Source organism: Hyperoodon ampullatus (genome assembly GCF_949752795.1).
Source record: "Hyperoodon ampullatus genome assembly, chromosome: 9".
Taxonomy (NCBI): domain Eukaryota; kingdom Metazoa; phylum Chordata; class Mammalia; order Artiodactyla; family Ziphiidae; genus Hyperoodon; species Hyperoodon ampullatus.
Genome location: NC_136922.1, coordinates 21,001,567 through 21,020,124, shown reverse-complemented (window position 1 = coordinate 21,020,124; position 18,558 = coordinate 21,001,567). Strand labels below are relative to the sequence as shown.

Below are 18,558 nucleotides of genomic sequence, written 5' to 3'. Positions count from 1 at the left end.
GGCAAAGGGAAAAGACTTGTGCCAACCGAGCCTGTTATTTTTCATCCAGAATTCAGTTTCTTTCCCAGAAGTCACTCTCAGAGGAGTCACCTGGTCACAACTACCTACAGAGAGACAGCCTCCAGCACCCCTCTTTCCTTGACAAAAGAGCAAAAGTAAAGTAGATAAATCATAGTACTTGGTACTGAATATTTGGAGATTGGCACCTCACAGACCGTTGGTATATGGCATATGTCGTTACAACTTTTCTGAAAAGCAACTCTTCAGTGTGTTTAAGGAAACCTCAATGTACCTCTAGATCCATCAGTTCTGCTTTGGGGAATCATTTCTATGGAAATAATGTGAAATGCAATGAATGGTTTATGTACATTGATATTCAGGTTGAGAGACTGTCATTTTGAAATCCACTATTAAAACATTTACAGGGTAAAATTTTAACAACAAAGACACATAAATAAGCAAACTTAGACTCTCCCAACTCTCCCCCATTATTCCATTATCCTTGTACTTTACTCTCTGATCACAGAAGGTGGAGTTTCTGAACCTTTCTTTCTGCCATGCTATTCACTCAAATGGATCTATTGTGGTTCCTTTCAATTTCCTGATTACTAGCTCTGACTCCTTCTCACCTCTTCTCTCCACTTTAGGGAAGCTATCAGAATGTAGAGGGCAACATTACAACTGTAGGACTAAGCACAAGTCTTCTCTGGTTGATTTCTTTATATTTTTGTCTTGAAATAATTATAGATTCATGGAAGATGCAGGGAGTACAGAGAACTTTGTGTGCTCTTTACCTACTTCCCCAATGGGAACTATCCTACAATATCAAAACAAGGAAATTGACATTGGTACAATCTACAGAGCTTATTCAGATGTCATCAGTTTTACAATGCACTCGTGTGTGTGAAGGTCCGTGTCATTTTATCACGTGTATGGATTCGTGTAACTACCACCATGATCACAATATGGAGCTGTCTCATCACCACTAAGATCCCATGTATTGTTCTTTTATAGTCACATCCATTTCCCTGTCATCCTCGCCATCCATAAAAGCTGGCAACCACTAATCTGTTCCCCACTTCTATAATTTTGTTATTTCAAGAATGTTACATAAATGCCATCATACATAATGTAACACTCTGAGATTGGTTTTTCCCACTGAGCCAAATTCCCTTGAGATTCATCCACGTTGTTACACGCATTCCTGTTTCTTGTTGCATAGTATTTCTGGGTGTGGATGTGCCACAGCTGGTTTAGTTATCAACCTGCTGAACTACATTTGTGTTGCTTCCAGTTTTCAGCTATTACAAATAAAGTTGCTATGAACATTCACATATAGGATTTTGTGTGGACATTGGTTTTTGTTTCTCTGGGATAAATGCACGAGTGTAATTGCTGGGTCATATGATAATTAGTTTTAAAAAAAACTGACACACTCCTTTCCACACGGCTGTATTATTATAGGTTCCACCATAGACATATAGTGATCCAAACTCTCTGCATCTTCACCAGCATTTGCCGTTGTCAATATTCTATTTTATTTTAGCCATTCTGATAGGTGCATATCATTATGGTTTTAATTGCATTTTCCTTAGTGGCTAATGATATTGAACATTTTTTTCATGTTTTACTTTTCCATTATTATATCTTATTTTGTGAAATGTCTGTTCATGACTTTTATCTATTTTCTATTGGGTTTTTAAATATTTACCATACAGTTTGATCCGTTTGTTAGTATTCTAGTTATGAATCCTTTGGCAGTTATATAGCTTGCAAATTATCTTCCAGTGATTGGTTATTAAAAGTATATAATTAGTGGGACTTCCCTAGTGACACAGTGGTTAAGAATCTGCCTGCCAATGCAGGGGACACGGGTTCAAGCCCTGGTCTGGGAAGATCCCACATGCCACAGAGCAACTAAGCCCATGAGCCACAACTACTGAGCCTGCACTCTAGAGCCAGCAAGCCACAACTACTGAAGCCTGCACGCCTAGAGCCCATGCTCTGCCACAAGAGAAGCCACTGCAATGAGAAGCCCGCGCACCACAACCAAGAGTAGCCCCTGCTCGCCACAACTAGAGAAAAACCACATGCAGCAACAAAGACCCAACACAGCCAGAAATAATAAATAAATAAATAAATAAATTTATTTATTTTTTAAAAAGTATCTAATTAGGGAAGGCCTTTGGGAATGGTGGAGCTAGGGCCTATGAAAATATTTTCCTTCATGAAAGCCATGAGAACACTGACAAATATTCTAAATCAACTTTTCGAGAACTCTGGAAATTAACCAGAACACATAAACAACTCTTACAACTTGACGATAAAAAGACAATAACCCACTTAAAAATGGTTAAGTGATTTGAATAGTTATTTCTCTGAAGACTACATAAAAATGGCCAATAAGTACATGAAATGATGCTCAACATTGCTAGTCATTTAGATAATTCAAATCACAACCACAATGAAATCGCAGTAAACACACCCAGTAAAATGGCTACATTTTTTTAAAAGACAGGAACACATATTAGTGAGGATGTGATGAAACTGGAATCTTCATACACCAGTGGTGGGAATGTAAAATGGTGCAGCCACTTGGGAAAAAAGTCTGGCAATTCCTCAGAAACCTAAACATAAAGTTACCATATAACACAGCAATTCCATTCCTAGGTATATACACAAAAACTTTTTTTTGAAGTATAGTTGATTTATAATGTTTCAGGTGTACAGTAGAGTGATTTAGTTTTATATATATATATATAACTTTTACAGTTATATATATATAAAACTTTTTCAGATTCTTTTCCATTATAGGTTATTACAACTATATTCAACTATATTGAATATAGTTCCCTGTGCTATACAGTAGGTCCTTCTTGGTTATCTATTTTACACATAGTAGCTTACAAAAACTTGTACATGAATATTCACAGCAGCATTATTCACAATAACTAAAAAGTGAAAACAACACAAATGTCCACCAACTGATGACTGGATAAACAAAATGTGGTGTATCTATACAATGGAATATTATTAGCCATACAAGGAACAAAGCACAGACATATCTACAACATGAACGAACCTTGAAAAGTTATGCTAAGAGAAAGAAGGCAGACAAAAAAGGACACATATTTGTATGAGTCCATTTATATGAAATGTCCAGAGTAGGCAAATTGATAGAGACAGAAAGTAGATTAGTAGTTACCACGAGCTGGGGGAAAGGAAGATTGAGGAGTGACCTTTAATGGGTATGAGGTTTCCTTCTGAGGTGATGAAATATTCTGGAATTAGTGGTGGTGTTTGTACAACTTTGTGAATATAATAAAAACCACTAAATTGTACACTTAATATTTTTTTACTTTAACATTCATTTAATCAAACTAAAGGAAACACATATATTTAGAGAGTTTCACTAAGAGTAGTAGAGTAGGTAGGCTCAGAGTTTCTCTTTAAAGTCAATAGCTCTTTGTCTTCACAGAAATGATGGGCAGGGCGGGGGCTGGTGCCCATGGATCCTAAACCAGCAGGACAGGTTGCCATGTTAACAGCCCAAATGAGTCCTCGAGGAGTTTGGGGGGCTTCAAAATTTGTCCTCTTCATATGCTCATGTAAACAGTCTCAAGTATTATGAGCTACAGTTCAACAAAGCCTCTGACAGAATTGGTTACCAGAGATGGGCAAGCCTGGTTGGTCCCACAGAAGGAGCTGGCATCTGGACCAAGCTGGTCGTCCCTGACCCCAGGAAAGAGCTGCTCAGTTCTCTGAGCTGCTTTACAGGGGCAAACGCCCTGGGAAACGCTCCCCTCGGTGGAGGTACAGGAAGTTACAGGCCACATATATGGGGAAAACCACGTCTTGGTTTTCCAGGTTCATTACCTCTAGCTCTTGATTCTGTCTCAGGGAAAGCAACTGGTATTCTGTGTCCTTCCTGAAAACGGCTCTCCCATCCCTGTCCAAGGAGAACAGGCGCAGGCGGAACGCGACCGTTCTCCTCCCGAGGAGACTGACCCCGAAGCTGCGGGACTTTTTCCGTGCGCTGCACCGGCAAATGATGCGCTGGTTGGCGTAGCGCAGCACCAGGTCCCAGAAGAATTTGAAGCCTTCCCACCGCCAGCTGCACAGCTCGTCCCTGTGGAGCTGGCTCCCGCACCGCATGCTTCTCCCCTGGGGGTCGGACACGTAGACGCCCATGGGCCGGACAATTCTGGTCTGCTCAGCCCGGAGGGGGCCAAGGCAATGCTCACTGTACAAGGGACACAACCAAGAGGGAGGGATCAGCGCATCCTGGTGGATGACGTGTGCTGACATCGGGTCGCACATTATGTAGGCAAGCCGCAGCTGCTGGAACACTGGCACGAAGGCTCTGCCCTGCTCGGTCTCCAGGAAAGGGGTGCCCTCCGAATCCCTCCTGGACCTGGCAAACCATGAGTTGGTGTCAGGCAATAGGGCACTGCGCGGGCCCCTCCATGTCGGCTGCAGCTGCAAGAACGTCCACGTTTTCAGCACGATGTACACGTTCATCTCCACCCCCATCACAAAGAGCCGTGAAGAGGCAACGACCTCTTTCATCAGATCCAGGCGGACTTCTCGCAATAGCCCCTCACTACACAGGCTCATCATGTTGTCCAGCAGCCACTGAAGACACACGGTCCTGATGGTCTGGAGTCCGTAGCTTTCAGCAGAGTAGTAGTAGCTGCACACGGTCTGGGCACTGACAGTCTCCTTCATGACCTCCCCGCACCGCTGAATCACCTGGTCCAGCTGCAGCATGCTGGCTGTGGCCAGGATGGCGACGACTCGACCGGGTGGGATGAGAATGGAGCCTCGGTACAGGGAACCTAAAGCCTCGTGCAGTGCCTCGCGATCAATGTTCTCGTCAGGCATCTGCAACTCTATAGTATCCATGTTTGTCTCCTGCCAAGCGCCACTGAACATGCTAGCAAAGAACCCTGACTGGCACAAGTAGACCCTATGCAAGTTCCACTCCTCCCCCAGTGCGCAGATCCGCACGTCGCTCCCTTCTCCTCTCAGGAAGAGTGCCTCATAAATGGACCCTGAATGATCTTTAGCACGTTTCCGGCAGGGCTCTTTCGTGAGCGGCCCCCCTGGGCCTGTCTTCCGCTTGCGGCTCCTCTGACGGGCGGCGGGTCTGGCCTTTTCACTCTCCTTCCCTTCCTTTCTCTCTGCCGCTACTGCCTCCTCGGCCTCCTCCATCCCCGCACTGGCACCTGGCTCCTCTGGGGCACGCCCCCACCAGTGCCATGGCATCCGACTGCTTCGTGCTCCCATGGCCTATACCTCAGTGGTGCAGTGGCCAAGCTTCCTCTCCAGGCGCCGTTGCCGCGGGCACGAGCTCAGCCCAGAGTGATGCTGGGTACTATGACGTTTGCTCTAACGGTCTCTCCAGAGGACGACGCCACGCTAAGCCACACCCACTAGGCCCCACCCCGCCGGGTAAGGGCACTCCGTACCAGGGATTCCACTCTGTTTATCTTTCCCTCCTGGGATGATTGCTCTCGGGCTCCCTTCATAGGATGATGGTGGAACAGAGGCCTTTGTGTGCGAATTTTACCCATTAATTTCAAGAACACAATTCGCTCTTGCCCATCTAAAACAGTTAGTGATTAGTCCTTTATGGAGAATTACATCTTGGTCCCAGCCCTGTCCTCTAGGCACCTTAATTTCCATAATTAACTTCTTATTTATTTATTTATTTTTAATTAATTTTATTTTTATATTTTTTATTAGTTCCTGCTTTACAACAAAGTGAATCAGTTATACATATACATCTGTTCCCATATCCCTTCCCTCTAGCGTCTCCCTCCCTCCCACTCTCCCTATCCCACCTCTCCAGGAGGTCACAAAGCACCCAGCTGATCTCCCTGTGCTATGCGGCTGCTTCCCACTAGCTATCTACCTTACGTTTGGTAGTGTATGTATGTCCATGCCTCTCTCTCGCTTTGTCACAGCTTACCCTTCCTCCTCCCCATATCCTCAAGTCCATTCTCAAGTAGATCTGTGTCTTTATTCCTGTTTTAACCCTAGGTTCTTCCTGACATTTTTTTCCTTAAATTCCATATATATGTGTTAGCATACGGTATTTGTCTTTCTCTTTCCGACTTACTTCACGCTGTATGACAGACCCTAGGTCTATCCACCTCATTACAAATAGCTCCGTTTCGTTTCTTTGTATGGCTGAGTAATATTCCATTGTATATATGTGCCACATCTTCTTTACCCATTCATCCGATGATGGACACTTAGGTTGTTTCCAGCTCCGGGCTATTGTGAATAGAGCTGCAATGAACATTTTGGTACATGTCTCTTTTTGAATTATGGTTTTCTCAGGGTATATGCCTAGTAGTGGGATTGCTGGGTCATATGGTAGTTCTATGTTTAGTTTTGTAAGGAACCTCCATACTGTTCTCCATCTTTAATGTTACACCATCTTTAGTGTGTGGCTCTCTTCCCCAGCTTGCAAGATGGCTGCTGGCACTCCAGCCACCATAACCACATTCCAGATTGAATATGGAGGAAAAGGAAGAGCAAATGCAGCATACCAAATGAGTCGGCTTCCCTTACAGAGCTTCCCCAGAGGCCCCCACCCAATGACTTCCAAATATATCTCACTGGACTCAGTTATGTCATATAACTACTTTTACCTGCATGGAAGACTGGGAAATAGAGCTTTTAAACTGAGACCATTCCAAAATTAAAACAGAGTTCTATGAGTAAAGAAAAAGGAGAGAGGGGATATCCGTTGACAAAGAGCAGCCTATAACAAAATTCCTGAGATGAATGACAAAGGAGCAGTGTCAAGTCACAAAAATATACAGATGAAGATTGTCCTGTGCTGATTTCTTCCAATGCAAATCAGAAGATTTCAACATGTTTCCAGTAAAGTCCAATAAAAACAATAGCAAGAAAGACCTATATTCCTGGATATCTTGGCAAAATGCTCTAATTCTATTTTTTAAATCCTAAAAGTATCCAAGCAATAAAATTTAAAAAAAAGATTACATAGAAATAATATAAATTGAGGCTATCCTCACACTTATCCATGATCTCCAAAAGTAGAGAATCACAAAATAATATCTCAAGAGTCTTGGGGCAAAAGTTATTACACAAAAGTAATAGTCACAGTCCAAAAACTATTTATAGAAGTAAGAGAAATATACCCTCCAGAAATCAAAACACTCAGAAAATAGCCACTTAAAAACTTGCTTAAACATATGTTTTCCTTCCAAATCTATGAATAGGAAACTCATTCTGTTCATGTTTAAGAATAAATATATTCTGGATAGACCTAGACGAAGTAAGTCAGACAGAGAAAGACAAATATGATATCACTTATATATGGAATCTACACAAGAAATTGAATTCTTGTGTTTGAAATAACAGAAAAGCTCCCACTGGCCAACATTGGGTTAATTTGAGGATCAAAAAGAATCACAACTGTAATTGATTATATCACACTGAGTAAATAAAAATCTACTAGGACACAGTGATTTCTCTCCTCCCAAAAGAAGAGAGCAGAAAAAAAGGGAAAGCTCTTTTTCACAGAAGAATGGCAGCTAATAAAGGTGGAAGGAATTAGATCATTGGAAAGTCACGGATTTGCAGTCCCCGGTGGATAACGGATTCTGAGAAGGAAACAGTGGAGGATAAAACAACTAAGTGACAGGTTATTGGGAAACAGGAATTTGTCCCTATTATTAATTGTGAAGACCAACTGTAACTTTTGTTGCAGACATCTGAAGATCACCAGCTTAACCAGCAAGTCATCATAAATAAAATTAAAAGACACATTACAACCACATCAAATATGATAGAGTTAATATCTATAATAATAAAGACTTCATACAAATGGGAAAATGAAGCACCAAGACCTTGCCTGGGGAGGAGGTGTTGGTAAAATACAGGTATAGAGGATTTACAGAAACAGCCTGACTGTCCCTTTGTCCCTTCACTGGAAGTGGATAGGATGGCACCTGCCTGAGTGTGAGAACCCCAGCATCAGACACTTCATAATCTGGGGTATTTTTCCCGTGAGGTACGCAGAGGGACCCAGGACCCCAGGCCACTTTCCTTTTGCCTGCTATTCCTAGCCTGCAGCTTCCTGTCCTCGGCTGGAAGAAGTGGAAGGGCAAAGGGAAAAGACTTGTGCCAACCGAGCCTGTTATTTTTCATCCAGAATTCAGTTTCTTTCCCAGAAGTCACTCTCAGAGGAGTCACCTGGTCACAACTACCTACAGAGAGACAGCCTCCAGCACCCCTCTTTCCTTGACAAAAGAGCAAAAGTAAAATAGATAAATCATAGTACTTGGTACTGAATATTTGGAGATTGGCACCTCACAGACCGTTGGTATATGGCATATGTCGTTACAACTTTTCTGAAAAGCAACTCTTCAGTGTGTTTAAGGAAACCTCAATGTACCTCTAGATCCATCAGTTCTGCTTTGGGGAATCATTTCTATGGAAATAATGTGAAATGCAATGAATGGTTTATGTACATTGATATTCAGGTTGAGAGACTGTCATTTTGAAATCCACTATTAAAACATTTACAGGGTAAAATTTTAACAACAAAGACACATAAATAAGCAAACTTAGACTCTCCCAACTCTCCCCCATTATTCCATTATCCTTGTACTTTACTCTCTGATCACAGAAGGTGGAGTTTCTGAACCTTTCTTTCTGCCATGCTATTCACTCAAATGGATCTATTGTGGTTCCTTTCAATTTCCTGATTACTAGCTCTGACTCCTTCTCACCTCTTCTCTCCACTTTAGGGAAGCTATCAGAATGTAGAGGGCAACATTACAACTGTAGGACTAAGCACAAGTCTTCTCTGGTTGATTTCTTTATATTTTTGTCTTGAAATAATTATAGATTCATGGAAGATGCAGGGAGTACAGAGAACTTTGTGTGCTCTTTACCTACTTCCCCAATGGGAACTATCCTACAATATCAAAACAAGGAAATTGACATTGGTACAATCTACAGAGCTTATTCAGATGTCATCAGTTTTACAATGCACTCGTGTGTGTGAAGGTCCGTGTCATTTTATCACGTGTATGGATTCGTGTAACTACCACCATGATCACAATATGGAGCTGTCTCATCACCACTAAGATCCCATGTATTGTTCTTTTATAGTCACATCCATTTCCCTGTCATCCTCGCCATCCATAAAAGCTGGCAACCACTAATCTGTTCCCCACTTCTATAATTTTGTTATTTCAAGAATGTTACATAAATGCCATCATACATAATGTAACACTCTGAGATTGGTTTTTCCCACTGAGCCAAATTCCCTTGAGATTCATCCACGTTGTTACACGCATTCCTGTTTCTTGTTGCATAGTATTTCTGGGTGTGGATGTGCCACAGCTGGTTTAGTTATCAACCTGCTGAACTACATTTGTGTTGCTTCCAGTTTTCAGCTATTACAAATAAAGTTGCTATGAACATTCACATATAGGATTTTGTGTGGACATTGGTTTTTGTTTCTCTGGGATAAATGCACGAGTGTAATTGCTGGGTCATATGATAATTAGTTTTAAAAAAAACTGACACACTCCTTTCCACACGGCTGTATTATTATAGGTTCCACCATAGACATATAGTGATCCAAACTCTCTGCATCTTCACCAGCATTTGCCGTTGTCAATATTCTATTTTATTTTAGCCATTCTGATAGGTGCATATCATTATGGTTTTAATTGCATTTTCCTTAGTGGCTAATGATATTGAACATTTTTTTCATGTTTTACTTTTCCATTATTATATCTTATTTTGTGAAATGTCTGTTCATGACTTTTATCTATTTTCTATTGGGTTTTTAAATATTTACCATACAGTTTGATCCGTTTGTTAGTATTCTAGTTATGAATCCTTTGGCAGTTATATAGCTTGCAAATTATCTTCCAGTGATTGGTTATTAAAAGTATATAATTAGTGGGACTTCCCTAGTGACACAGTGGTTAAGAATCTGCCTGCCAATGCAGGGGACACGGGTTCAAGCCCTGGTCTGGGAAGATCCCACATGCCACAGAGCAACTAAGCCCATGAGCCACAACTACTGAGCCTGCACTCTAGAGCCAGCAAGCCACAACTACTGAAGCCTGCACGCCTAGAGCCCATGCTCTGCCACAAGAGAAGCCACTGCAATGAGAAGCCCGCGCACCACAACCAAGAGTAGCCCCTGCTCGCCACAACTAGAGAAAAACCACATGCAGCAACAAAGACCCAACACAGCCAGAAATAATAAATAAATAAATAAATAAATTTATTTATTTTTTAAAAAGTATCTAATTAGGGAAGGCCTTTGGGAATGGTGGAGCTAGGGCCTATGAAAATATTTTCCTTCATGAAAGCCATGAGAACACTGACAAATATTCTAAATCAACTTTTCGAGAACTCTGGAAATTAACCAGAACACATAAACAACTCTTACAACTTGACGATAAAAAGACAATAACCCACTTAAAAATGGTTAAGTGATTTGAATAGTTATTTCTCTGAAGACTACATAAAAATGGCCAATAAGTACATGAAATGATGCTCAACATTGCTAGTCATTTAGATAATTCAAATCACAACCACAATGAAATCGCAGTAAACACACCCAGTAAAATGGCTACATTTTTTTAAAAGACAGGAACACATATTAGTGAGGATGTGATGAAACTGGAATCTTCATACACCAGTGGTGGGAATGTAAAATGGTGCAGCCACTTGGGAAAAAAGTCTGGCAATTCCTCAGAAACCTAAACATAAAGTTACCATATAACACAGCAATTCCATTCCTAGGTATATACACAAAAACTTTTTTTTGAAGTATAGTTGATTTATAATGTTTCAGGTGTACAGTAGAGTGATTTAGTTTTATATATATATATATAACTTTTACAGTTATATATATATAAAACTTTTTCAGATTCTTTTCCATTATAGGTTATTACAACTATATTCAACTATATTGAATATAGTTCCCTGTGCTATACAGTAGGTCCTTCTTGGTTATCTATTTTACACATAGTAGCTTACAAAAACTTGTACATGAATATTCACAGCAGCATTATTCACAATAACTAAAAAGTGAAAACAACACAAATGTCCACCAACTGATGACTGGATAAACAAAATGTGGTGTATCTATACAATGGAATATTATTAGCCATACAAGGAACAAAGCACAGACATATCTACAACATGAACGAACCTTGAAAAGTTATGCTAAGAGAAAGAAGGCAGACAAAAAAGGACACATATTTGTATGAGTCCATTTATATGAAATGTCCAGAGTAGGCAAATTGATAGAGACAGAAAGTAGATTAGTAGTTACCACGAGCTGGGGGAAAGGAAGATTGAGGAGTGACCTTTAATGGGTATGAGGTTTCCTTCTGAGGTGATGAAATATTCTGGAATTAGTGGTGGTGTTTGTACAACTTTGTGAATATAATAAAAACCACTAAATTGTACACTTAATATTTTTTTACTTTAACATTCATTTAATCAAACTAAAGGAAACACATATATTTAGAGAGTTTCACTAAGAGTAGTAGAGTAGGTAGGCTCAGAGTTTCTCTTTAAAGTCAATAGCTCTTTGTCTTCACAGAAATGATGGGCAGGGCGGGGGCTGGTGCCCATGGATCCTAAACCAGCAGGACAGGTTGCCATGTTAACAGCCCAAATGAGTCCTCGAGGAGTTTGGGGGGCTTCAAAATTTGTCCTCTTCATATGCTCATGTAAACAGTCTCAAGTATTATGAGCTACAGTTCAACAAAGCCTCTGACAGAATTGGTTACCAGAGATGGGCAAGCCTGGTTGGTCCCACAGAAGGAGCTGGCATCTGGACCAAGCTGGTCGTCCCTGACCCCAGGAAAGAGCTGCTCAGTTCTCTGAGCTGCTTTACAGGGGCAAACGCCCTGGGAAACGCTCCCCTCGGTGGAGGTACAGGAAGTTACAGGCCACATATATGGGGAAAACCACGTCTTGGTTTTCCAGGTTCATTACCTCTAGCTCTTGATTCTGTCTCAGGGAAAGCAACTGGTATTCTGTGTCCTTCCTGAAAACGGCTCTCCCATCCCTGTCCAAGGAGAACAGGCGCAGGCGGAACGCGACCGTTCTCCTCCCGAGGAGACTGACCCCGAAGCTGCGGGACTTTTTCCGTGCGCTGCACCGGCAAATGATGCGCTGGTTGGCGTAGCGCAGCACCAGGTCCCAGAAGAATTTGAAGCCTTCCCACCGCCAGCTGCACAGCTCGTCCCTGTGGAGCTGGCTCCCGCACCGCATGCTTCTCCCCTGGGGGTCGGACACGTAGACGCCCATGGGCCGGACAATTCTGGTCTGCTCAGCCCGGAGGGGGCCAAGGCAATGCTCACTGTACAAGGGACACAACCAAGAGGGAGGGATCAGCGCATCCTGGTGGATGACGTGTGCTGACATCGGGTCGCACATTATGTAGGCAAGCCGCAGCTGCTGGAACACTGGCACGAAGGCTCTGCCCTGCTCGGTCTCCAGGAAAGGGGTGCCCTCCGAATCCCTCCTGGACCTGGCAAACCATGAGTTGGTGTCAGGCAATAGGGCACTGCGCGGGCCCCTCCATGTCGGCTGCAGCTGCAAGAACGTCCACGTTTTCAGCACGATGTACACGTTCATCTCCACCCCCATCACAAAGAGCCGTGAAGAGGCAACGACCTCTTTCATCAGATCCAGGCGGACTTCTCGCAATAGCCCCTCACTACACAGGGTCATCATGTTGTCCAGCAGCCACTGAAGACACACGGTCCTGATGGTCTGGAGTCCGTAGCTTTCAGCAGAGTAGTAGTAGCTGCACACGGTCTGGGCACTGACAGTCTCCTTCATGACCTCCCCGCACCGCTGAATCACCTGGTCCAGCTGCAGCATGCTGGCTGTGGCCAGGATGGCGACGACTCGACCGGGTGGGATGAGAATGGAGCCTCGGTACAGGGAACCTAAAGCCTCGTTCAGTGCCTCGCGATCAATGTTCTCGTCAGGCATCTGCAACTCTATAGTATCCATGTTTGTCTCCTGCCAAGCGCCACTGAACATGCTAGCAAAGAACCCTGACTGGCACAAGTAGACCCTATGCAAGTTCCACTCCTCCCCCAGTGCGCAGATCCGCACGTCGCTCCCTTCTCCTCTCAGGAAGAGTGCCTCATAAATGGACCCTGAATGATCTTTAGCACGTTTCCGGCAGGGCTCTTTCGTGAGCGGCCCCCCTGGGCCTGTCTTCCGCTTGCGGCTCCTCTGACGGGCGGCGGGTCTGGCCTTTTCACTCTCCTTCCCTTCCTTTCTCTCTGCCGCTACTGCCTCCTCGGCCTCCTCCATCCCCGCACTGGCACCTGGCTCCTCTGGGGCACGCCCCCACCAGTGCCATGGCATCCGACTGCTTCGTGCTCCCATGGCCTATACCTCAGTGGTGCAGTGGCCAAGCTTCCTCTCCAGGCGCCGTTGCCGCGGGCACGAGCTCAGCCCAGAGTGATGCTGGGTACTATGACGTTTGCTCTAACGGTCTCTCCAGAGGACGACGCCACGCTAAGCCACACCCACTAGGCCCCACCCCGCCGGGTAAGGGCACTCCGTACCAGGGATTCCACTCTGTTTATCTTTCCCTCCTGGGATGATTGCTCTCGGGCTCCCTTCATAGGATGATGGTGGAACAGAGGCCTTTGTGTGCGAATTTTACCCATTAATTTCAAGAACACAATTCGCTCTTGCCCATCTAAAACAGTTAGTGATTAGTCCTTTATGGAGAATTACATCTTGGTCCCAGCCCTGTCCTCTAGGCACCTTAATTTCCATAATTAACTTCTTATTTATTTATTTATTTTTAATTAATTTTATTTTTATATTTTTTATTAGTTCCTGCTTTACAACAAAGTGAATCAGTTATACATATACATCTGTTCCCATATCCCTTCCCTCTAGCGTCTCCCTCCCTCCCACTCTCCCTATCCCACCTCTCCAGGAGGTCACAAAGCACCCAGCTGATCTCCCTGTGCTATGCGGCTGCTTCCCACTAGCTATCTACCTTACGTTTGGTAGTGTATGTATGTCCATGCCTCTCTCTCGCTTTGTCACAGCTTACCCTTCCTCCTCCCCATATCCTCAAGTCCATTCTCAAGTAGATCTGTGTCTTTATTCCTGTTTTAACCCTAGGTTCTTCCTGACATTTTTTTCCTTAAATTCCATATATATGTGTTAGCATACGGTATTTGTCTTTCTCTTTCCGACTTACTTCACGCTGTATGACAGACTCTAGGTCTATCCACCTCATTACAAATAGCTCCGTTTCGTTTCTTTGTATGGCTGAGTAATATTCCATTGTATATATGTGCCACATCTTCTTTACCCATTCATCCGATGATGGACACTTAGGTTGTTTCCAGCTCCGGGCTATTGTGAATAGAGCTGCAATGAACATTTTGGTACATGTCTCTTTTTGAATTATGGTTTTCTCAGGGTATATGCCTAGTAGTGGGATTGCTGGGTCATATGGTAGTTCTATGTTTAGTTTTGTAAGGAACCTCCATACTGTTCTCCATCTTTAATGTTACACCATCTTTAGTGTGTGGCTCTCTTCCCCAGCTTGCAAGATGGCTGCTGGCACTCCAGCCACCATAACCACATTCCAGATTGAATATGGAGGAAAAGGAAGAGCAAATGCAGCACACCAAATGAGTCGGCTTCCCTTACAGAGCTTCCCCAGAGGCCCCCACCCAATGACTTCCAAATATATCTCACTGGACTCAGTTATGTCATATAACTACTTTTACCTGCATGGAAGACTGGGAAATAGAGCTTTTAAACTGAGACCATTCCAAAATTAAAACAGAGTTCTATGAGTAAAGAAAAAGGAGAGAGGGGATATCCGTTGACAAAGAGCAGCCTATAACAAAATTCCTGAGATGAATGACAAAGGAGCAGTGTCAAGTCACAAAAATATACAGATGAAGATTGTCCTGTGCTGATTTCTTCCAATGCAAATCAGAAGATTTCAACATGTTTCCAGTAAAGTCCAATAAAAACAATAGCAAGAAAGACCTATATTCCTGGATATCTTGGCAAAATGCTCTAATTCTATTTTTTAAATCCTAAAAGTATCCAAGCAATAAAATTTAAAAAAAAGATTACATAGAAATAATATAAATTGAGGCTATCCTCACACTTATCCATGATCTCCAAAAGTAGAGAATCACAAAATAATATCTCAAGAGTCTTGGGGCAAAAGTTATTACACAAAAGTAATAGTCACAGTCCAAAAACTATTTATAGATGTAAGAGAAATATACCCTCCAGAAATCAAAACACTCAGAAAATAGCCACTTAAAAACTTGCTTAAACATATGTTTTCCTTCCAAATCTATGAATAGGAAACTCATTCTGTTCATGTTTAAGAATAAATATATTCTGGATAGACCTAGACGAAGTAAGTCAGACAGAGAAAGACAAATATGATATCACTTATATATGGAATCTACACAAGAAATTGAATTCTTGTGTTTGAAATAACAGAAAAGCTCCCACTGGCCAACATTGGGTTAATTTGAGGATCAAAAAGAATCACAACTGTAATTGATTATATCACACTGAGTAAATAAAAATCTACTAGGACACAGTGATTTCTCTCCTCCCAAAAGAAGAGAGCAGAAAAAAAGGGAAAGCTCTTTTTCACAGAAGAATGGCAGCTAATAAAGGTGGAAGGAATTAGATCATTGGAAAGTCACGGATTTGCAGTCCCCGGTGGATAACGGATTCTGAGAAGGAAACAGTGGAGGATAAAACAACTAAGTGACAGGTTATTGGGAAACAGGAATTTGTCCCTATTATTAATTGTGAAGACCAACTGTAACTTTTGTTGCAGACATCTGAAGATCACCAGCTTAACCAGCAAGTCATCATAAATAAAATTAAAAGACATATTAAAACCACATCAAACATGATAGAGTTAATATCTATAATAATAAAGACTTCATACAAATTGGAAACAGGAGCACCAAGACCTTGCCTGGGGAGGAGGTGTTGGTAAAATACAGGTATAGAGGATTTACAGAAACAGCCTGACTGTCCCTTGGTCCCTTCACTGGAAGTGGATAGGATGGCACCTGCCTGAGTGTCAGAACCCCAGCATCAGACACTTCATTAATCTGGGGTATTTTTCCCGTGAGGTACGCAGAGGGACCCAGGGCCCCAGGCCACTTTCCTTTTGCCTGCTATTCCTAGCCTGCAGCTTCGTGTCCTCGGCTGGAGGAAGTGGAAGGGCAAAGGGAAAAGGCTTGTGCCAACCGAGCCTGTTATTTTTCATCCAGAAAAAAACATCTTTCCCAGAAGTCACTCTCAGAGGAGTCACCTGGTCACAACTACCTACAGAGAGACAGCCTCTAGCACCCCTCTTTCCTTGACAAAACAGCAAAAATAAAATGGATAAATCATAGTACTTGGTACTGAATATTTGGAGATTGGCACCTCACAGACCGTTGGTATATGGCATATGTTGTTACAACTTTTCTGAAAAGCAACTCTTCAGTGTGTTTAAGGAAACCTCAATGTACCTCTAGATCCATCAGTTCTGCTTTGGGGAATCATTTCTATGGAAATAATGTGAAAGGCCATGAATGGTTTATGTACATTGATATTCAGGTTGAGAGACTGTCATTTTGAAATCCACTATTAAAACATTTACAGGTAAAATTTTAACAACAAAGACACATAAATAAGCAAACTTAGAGTCTCCCAACTCTCCCCCATTATTCCATTATCCTTGTACTTTACTCTCTGATCACAGAAGGTGGAGTTTCTGAACCTTTCTTTCTGCCATGCTATTCACTCAAATGGATCTATTGTGGTTCCCTTCAATTTCCTGATTACTAGCTCTGACTCCTTCTCACCTCTTCTCTCCACTTTAGGGAAGCTATCAGAATGTAGAGGGCAACATTACAACTGTAGGACTAAGCACAAGTCTTCTCTGGTTGATTTCTTTATATTTTTGTCTTGAAATAATTATAGATTCATGGAAGATGCAGAGAGTACAGAGAACTTTGTGTGCTCTTTACCTACTTCCCCAATGGGAACTATCCTACAATATCAAAACAAGGAAATTGACATTGGTACAATCTACAGAGCTTATTCAGATGTCATCAGTTTTACAATGCACTCGTGTGTGTGAAGGTCCCTGTAATTTTATCACATGTATGGATTCGTGTAACTACCACCATGATCACAATATGGAGCTGTCTCATCGCCACTAAGATCCCATGTATTGTTCTTTTATAGTCACATCCATTTCCCTGTCATCCTCGCCATCCATAAAAGCTGGCAACCACTAGTCTGTTCCCCACTTCTATAATTTTGTTATTTCAAGAATGTTACATAAATGCCATCATACATAATGTAACACTCTGAGATTGGTTTTTCCCACTGAGCCAAATTCCCTTGAGATTCATCCACGTTGTTACACGCATTCCTTTTTATTGTTGCGTAGTATTTCTGGGTATGGATGTGCCACAGTTGGTTTAGTTATCAACCTGCTGAACTACATTTGTGTTGCTTCCAGTTTTCAGCTATTACAAATAAAGTTGCTATGAACATTCACATACAGGATTTTGTGTGGACGTTGGTTTTTGTTTCTCTGGGATAAATGCACAAGTGTAATTGCTGGGTCATATGATAATTAGTTTTAAAAGAAACTGACACACTCCTTTCCACATGGCTGTATTATTATAGGTTCCACCATAAACATATAGTGATCCAAACTCTCTGCATCTTCACCAGCATTTGCCGTTGTCAATATTCTATTTTATTTTAGCCATTCTGATAGGTGCATATCATTATGGTTTTAATTGCATTTTCCTTAGTGGCTAATGATATTGAACATTTTTTTCATGTTTTACTTTTCCATTATTATATCTTATTTTGTGAAATGTCTGTTCATGACTTTTATCTATTTTCTATTGGGTTTTTAAATATTTACCATACAGTTTGATCCGTTTGTTAGTATTCTAGTTATGAATCCTTTGGCAGTTATATAGCTTGCAAATTATCTTCCAGTGATTGGTTATTAAAGGTATATAATTAGTGGGACTTCCCTAGTGACACAGTGGTTAAGAATCTGCCTGCCAATGCAGGGGACACGGGTTCAAGGCCTGGTCTGGGAAGATCCCACATGCCGCAGAGCAACTAAGCCCATGAGCCACAACTACTGAGCCTGCACTCTAGAGCCAGCAAGCCACAACTACTGAAGCCTGCACGCCTAGAGCCCATGCTCTGCCACAAGAGAAGCCACTGCAATGAGCAGCCCGCGCACCACAACCAAGAGTAACCCCTGCTCGCCACAACTAGAGAAAAACCACATGCAGCAACAAAGACCCAACACAGCCAGAAATAATAAATAAATAAATAAATAAATAAATAAATTTATTTTTTAAAAAGTACCTAATTAGGGAAAGCCTTTGGGAATGGTGGAGCTAGGGCCTATGAAAATATTTTCCTTCGTAAAAGCCATGAGAACACTGACAAATATTCTAAATC

The 18,558-nt window shown here is 42.1% G+C and overlaps 3 protein-coding genes across 4 annotated transcripts in view; all 3 read right to left on the bottom strand.

Annotated features, from left to right (window-relative positions):
- The window catches only part of HECW1 (HECT, C2 and WW domain containing E3 ubiquitin protein ligase 1), a gene marked incomplete at both ends in the record, with an annotated part of 620,984 nt that overhangs the window by 517,797 nt on the left and 84,629 nt on the right, over positions 1 to 18,558 (bottom strand). The gene's annotated exons all lie outside the window — the stretch shown is intronic.
- LOC307057915 (germ cell-less protein-like 1) lies at positions 3,772 to 5,289 on the bottom strand (the record flags this gene model as incomplete). Its single annotated transcript, XM_079711221.1, has 1 exon — positions 3,772 to 5,289. One exon carries the CDS (start codon positions 5,287 to 5,289, stop codon positions 3,772 to 3,774), a length of 1,518 nt encoding a protein of 505 aa, XP_079567347.1.
- LOC307057913 (germ cell-less protein-like 1) lies at positions 11,917 to 13,434 on the bottom strand (the record flags this gene model as incomplete). Its single annotated transcript, XM_079711219.1, has 1 exon — positions 11,917 to 13,434. The coding sequence occupies one exon, from the start codon at positions 13,432 to 13,434 to the stop codon at positions 11,917 to 11,919; it is 1,518 nt and encodes a 505-aa protein (XP_079567345.1).